Source organism: Limulus polyphemus, unplaced genomic scaffold (genome assembly GCF_000517525.1).
Source record: "Limulus polyphemus unplaced genomic scaffold, Limulus_polyphemus-2.1.2 Scaffold3224, whole genome shotgun sequence".
NCBI lineage: Eukaryota > Metazoa > Arthropoda > Merostomata > Xiphosura > Limulidae > Limulus > Limulus polyphemus.
In genome coordinates this window covers 124,840-129,468 of record NW_013668834.1, presented here as the reverse complement: position 1 = coordinate 129,468, position 4,629 = coordinate 124,840, and the positions used below count along the sequence as shown (strand labels likewise).

The 4,629-nt window shown below is 29.5% G+C and overlaps 1 protein-coding gene across 1 annotated transcript in view; it reads left to right on the top strand.

The window, feature by feature from the left end:
- The first annotated feature begins 120 nt into the window (after positions 1-120).
- LOC106468924 (THO complex subunit 4-like) overlaps positions 121-4,629 on the top strand; it is a 12,955-nt gene continuing 8,446 nt past the window's right edge. Inside the window, exon 1 of the mRNA XM_013929376.2 lies at positions 121-489. Coding sequence (XP_013784830.1) covers positions 274-489 — 216 coding nt within the window. The 5' untranslated portion in view covers positions 121-273. The remainder of the gene's footprint in view (positions 490-4,629) is intronic.

Below are 4,629 nucleotides of genomic sequence, written 5' to 3'. Positions count from 1 at the left end.
CGAAACGTTGTGCATTTGCTGTCATGTTAAACTTATATTAAAGTGTTTCTTCATTACCCATATAAGCCGTCTCCAGCCATTATTAGACTATACTTATGTTCCTGCTGTAGATGTCACTAACGTCGTACTATCCCATATTGCTTTGCGTCAGTTGCCTTTCTTTCTTTAGAATAAACTGGAATACATAAGTGTATTCCAAACGTAACGTATATTTTAAAACAACTTAGATTGTGTGATTTTGTATTTTAAAAACAAAGTTATAAAACTGATAAAATGGCAGACAAAATTGACATGTCGTTAGATGACATTATCAAACAAGATAGAAGTAAGTTTCGTGTTCGTGGGGCTGGAAGAGGTGGAGGAAGAGGAAGTAGAGGCCGTGGAACTAGGCCTAGTAGTGGCGGTGTAGGACGTTGGAGTACTGGACGTGGAGGTCCCATTCGTAATCGTCAAACAAGAGGAAGGTCAAAGCCCTTACCATACTCTAGGGTCAGTTTTGTTTTTCAGTGATTCGTATATTTAGCGAAGATGGTTGAAATAATGAAATTCTGATAATTTCACTATCGTGTGTAGGCACTGTAGTTCACAATACCAACCTAAGTACTAAAATAGTTAACTAAAATTTGTAAAATGCCCTTAGGCTTAAAGTTAAGATTACTGTTACTTACCTAGTATTATATTAATTTAATTTAATAACTTGGGTAACGAAACTAGTTTTACATGTTTTTAAATACTTTTCTTTAAATACAATTTAAAATAAAGGTATTTGAGATTATCCATACTGTAAATTGAGATATTAGTATTACAGGTAGTGTGGGGACTTTGAGTTTAGGGTTCTTCGCTTCTTGTTTTAAAATCATAGGTTTGTGTCCTCTAGTATCCATTGAAGAGTAATTTTATTTTTAACCATAATAGAAGCCGTTTTCTGGTTATGTAAGGTCTACATTTATTGAACTTTTTTCAATATAATCAACAATTAATGCAGTTTAAGGACTCAAATTCAAAGTAGTCTAGACCAATAACAATAATTTGTTTAGACAAGTCACTAGTAATCAAATAAAATGACATTATGGTTGTAATTCCAAAGTTTAATCAGAATAGCAAACTTGGTTTGTTAAAAATGGTCAGTTTATGTTTTGTTAAATCTTTAATTTTTGTGCATATTATGCTGATGGGTTATTGTTATTGTTTTTTTTTATATAAGTACGAAACAAGCCATTAAAATAAATTCTAAATTACCACACTTCTGAACAAAGCGCTAATTAATTATTTGTTATTTACAGTCCTTTAAGTATACTTTCAACTTTTTATCTCTTTGTTTGATAACAAGTAATAAAGCTTTGCAACTCTCTTCTAAATGCTATGTTGTGGTCAGAACTAAAATCTAGTGTGTAACTAAAACCTATTATTTCATCCTGTTATTAGGACAAGTCATCTTTTACCTCATTGGCTAAAATTCAAAGCCCTTGAATGCTTTATAGATTAACTACATGTATGAGTGCACAATTTCACACTGCTCAGTATGTCATTGTACAAGAATCTGCTGTTTCCCACTGTGATGTGTTGCTTTTCACAGTTGATAAAATTGCTTACATGTTAAAAACTAGGCAATAAAATTATAAAATTAAAATAGAACATTTGAAATATTGAATATAATTAATTTAAGATGTGGCTAAAATGTATACAATGAAGAAAAGCTAATATTTATGTTATTTCAGAATTTCATTTTACTGTAAATAAAATGTAAAATCAAAAGAAGTATTTTTATTCTTAGCATGAAAATCACCTTGCACTCAGATTGATTCAGTAAAGGCTTTGTAAATTCTCAGACAAATCTTTAATAGAACTACTTTATGAAAATTCTGATTTTTTTTTGTAATTTTTAATAAAACCTTTCCAAATTTCATGAAGATACAAGCTTTCTAGTATGTATAGTTTAATGCTTTTTTCAAGGTCTCTCAGATTGACTGACCTGTTGGCATTGGGTTGATATTATGGCATTTTCATGTACTTTGATTTTTTTAATAATGACTAAGTACACTCAATTGATCCACACGCACACAAGCAGTGTAAATTCAACATAACTATTACTTTTGTTTTTGCCAAAAAATTCATGTTTATCATATACAATCATATTAAGTGAAGCATTAGTTGCATACTTCCCTTCATACTTTATGAAAAATATGTATTCTTTATTATTCAGTGTTAGGGTGGCTAGGTAAGTTCAGTTTTTATAAGCTTGTTGTTCTGGGCAAAGTCAGGTTTGTCTTAAATTTTTAAGTTTTATTTAGAGAATTGGGAGAATCTACAGATTATGCCTCAGTTTTTTTAATTTAGTAAAGCCTGTGTTACTTACAGAAAATGTTACTATATATATATGCAGTTACTTAATTACTCAACAGTAGAGCTCTATGATTAACTCAATCAATCAATATAATTGGTTACCTATGAATATCACCTACATCGAATAGTGTGTTGTAAAGTAATTTGTTAGTAGATATTAGTGTTTCTGTTTTCAATTAACTGAAAATTGTTCAGCTTAACCCTTTTGCAACAGGCTCTTATAACATACATGAGTTTGTATACACATTTGCACATGTTAAGTATTTATACTATAACTTTTAATGCAGTATCTGTATCTTCACAAAATTTGGTAAACTTTTAGTAAGGATTAAAAGTCTTTTGTACACAAAAAAATCAGATTTTTTAATGAAGTACTTTTACTAAAGATTTATTTGTGAAAATATTGAGTCTGTTTTGTTACTATTCCGAGTACAAAGTGATTCTCATGTTATGATTGAAAAACTATTCTTCATCCCAAAAATCTCAAATATTTTTTATGTAATCTCTAAAACCTCCTAAGTACATTTCAAACATTTGTTTTCAGTAAAACTTTATATTTTCTCTACCCTAACTATACGGGAGTGGGGGGGGGGGTCATTTTGATTGACCTTGTAACCATCATGAAAAATTAGGAATAAATATGAATTATGCTTTTTCCATTCTAGAATGACTACAAATTATAACATGAAAACAAAAATGTTTAGTCTAAGTATCTTAAATCTCATAACATTATACATTTATATATTTTTATAATATTGATCTTCCAGTCATGCCTTGCAAACATTACAGAAGTTGTAATGACATTGTGTGTGCGCACTCATGTTACTGTATCCAAGAATATAAAACTGGCCTTTACAAAGTTACCTGTCTTGGTTGTGTTTTAGTGGACTAGTGTTTTGTAAAATAGTCACATTTCACTTATAATACATTATATATGTATATACATTATTACTATTTACAAATAGGTCTTAAAATTATTTTTCTTAAAACATAGAACAGTAAATAAAGTATAGCAAACAGTTATCTTTTCTAGTTACAAACTTTGTACTCGTTTGCTACTTGCCTTAGGTTGCTAAGCCTCATCAAATTTTGCACAATGAGGATGTGAAATGAAATATTTTTCTAGGTTTTATATTTACATTTTAAATAACCAAAAAATCATAAATTACCATGTCAATACCATAGAATTCCACTATAATTCATCAAACTTAGTAATTAAGCTTATTTGGGTCTAAAAAAATATTAAATTTCGAGCTCACTAAAGTGTCAACTTACCCTCTTCAAATCCAGAGTAAAAAGAAAGGATTTCCCACACAAATAATTTGCAAAGGCTCAGAGAACCACATGGGGAATATTTTGAGTTTTTGATTGGTTATTCACATTTAATAGACAGAAGTAGGTTTATGTAACTGTCTCAAAAAATGGAAAGAGGTGGGCAGGACCGCTGTCTTTGATTCAGTATATAAAGCAATATCTCAGCAAACAGAAAATATAGGAGGTTCTTATTTTATATTCTAGCTTGTCAATATTGGTCATCTGAGTTAGTAATTTGTACGAAGTTGTATGTATTTGGACATCACAAACTATAATTTGAACCAATGCAGCATTCAACATACCGCTTGACACATTTAGATGTGTTCTTTTAATATTTACTTTTAAATTAAGAAATTAACTAATATGTAATACTAAAATTTGAATTATAATCTACAACTGGATACCAAACTTCTTGACATAAATTCATAAAACAGTAGTTGAATAAGATTTTGAAAGCAAGTCAACAAACGTAATGACATGGCCTCTGACCCGTGGCAATAGGGTTAATTGATAAGCATTTCCAATTATTCCAACTATCCACATCCCATGTGAAAAAAATCAGTTGTTGAATGTGATCAATTAATGGGCCTGTCAATTAATTGATTAGCAGATTAGCCCAACTCCACACTGAGATGTATGTTATTAGAGTGTATGGGTTAAAATTATAAATAAGTAAATAGTGTATCCAAACCTTAAAAATGAATAGGATTTTATAGACTTTATAACATTTTAAAGATTGGTCTGAATTTTCTGATATGAGACTTATTATTCATATATTTTACACTAGCTGTGTACCCGTCCTTCGTATGGGTTGTGTGTATAAATAATACATTAATTTAACAATTAACAAACAAATTACTTGTACATTATTTACATTACATTTTACATTTTTTTATTAAATATAAGTTAACAAAAGATACTGTGGACCATGTGTTAACTGCGTCACTTAGAAAAAACAGAAAATGTCAAATT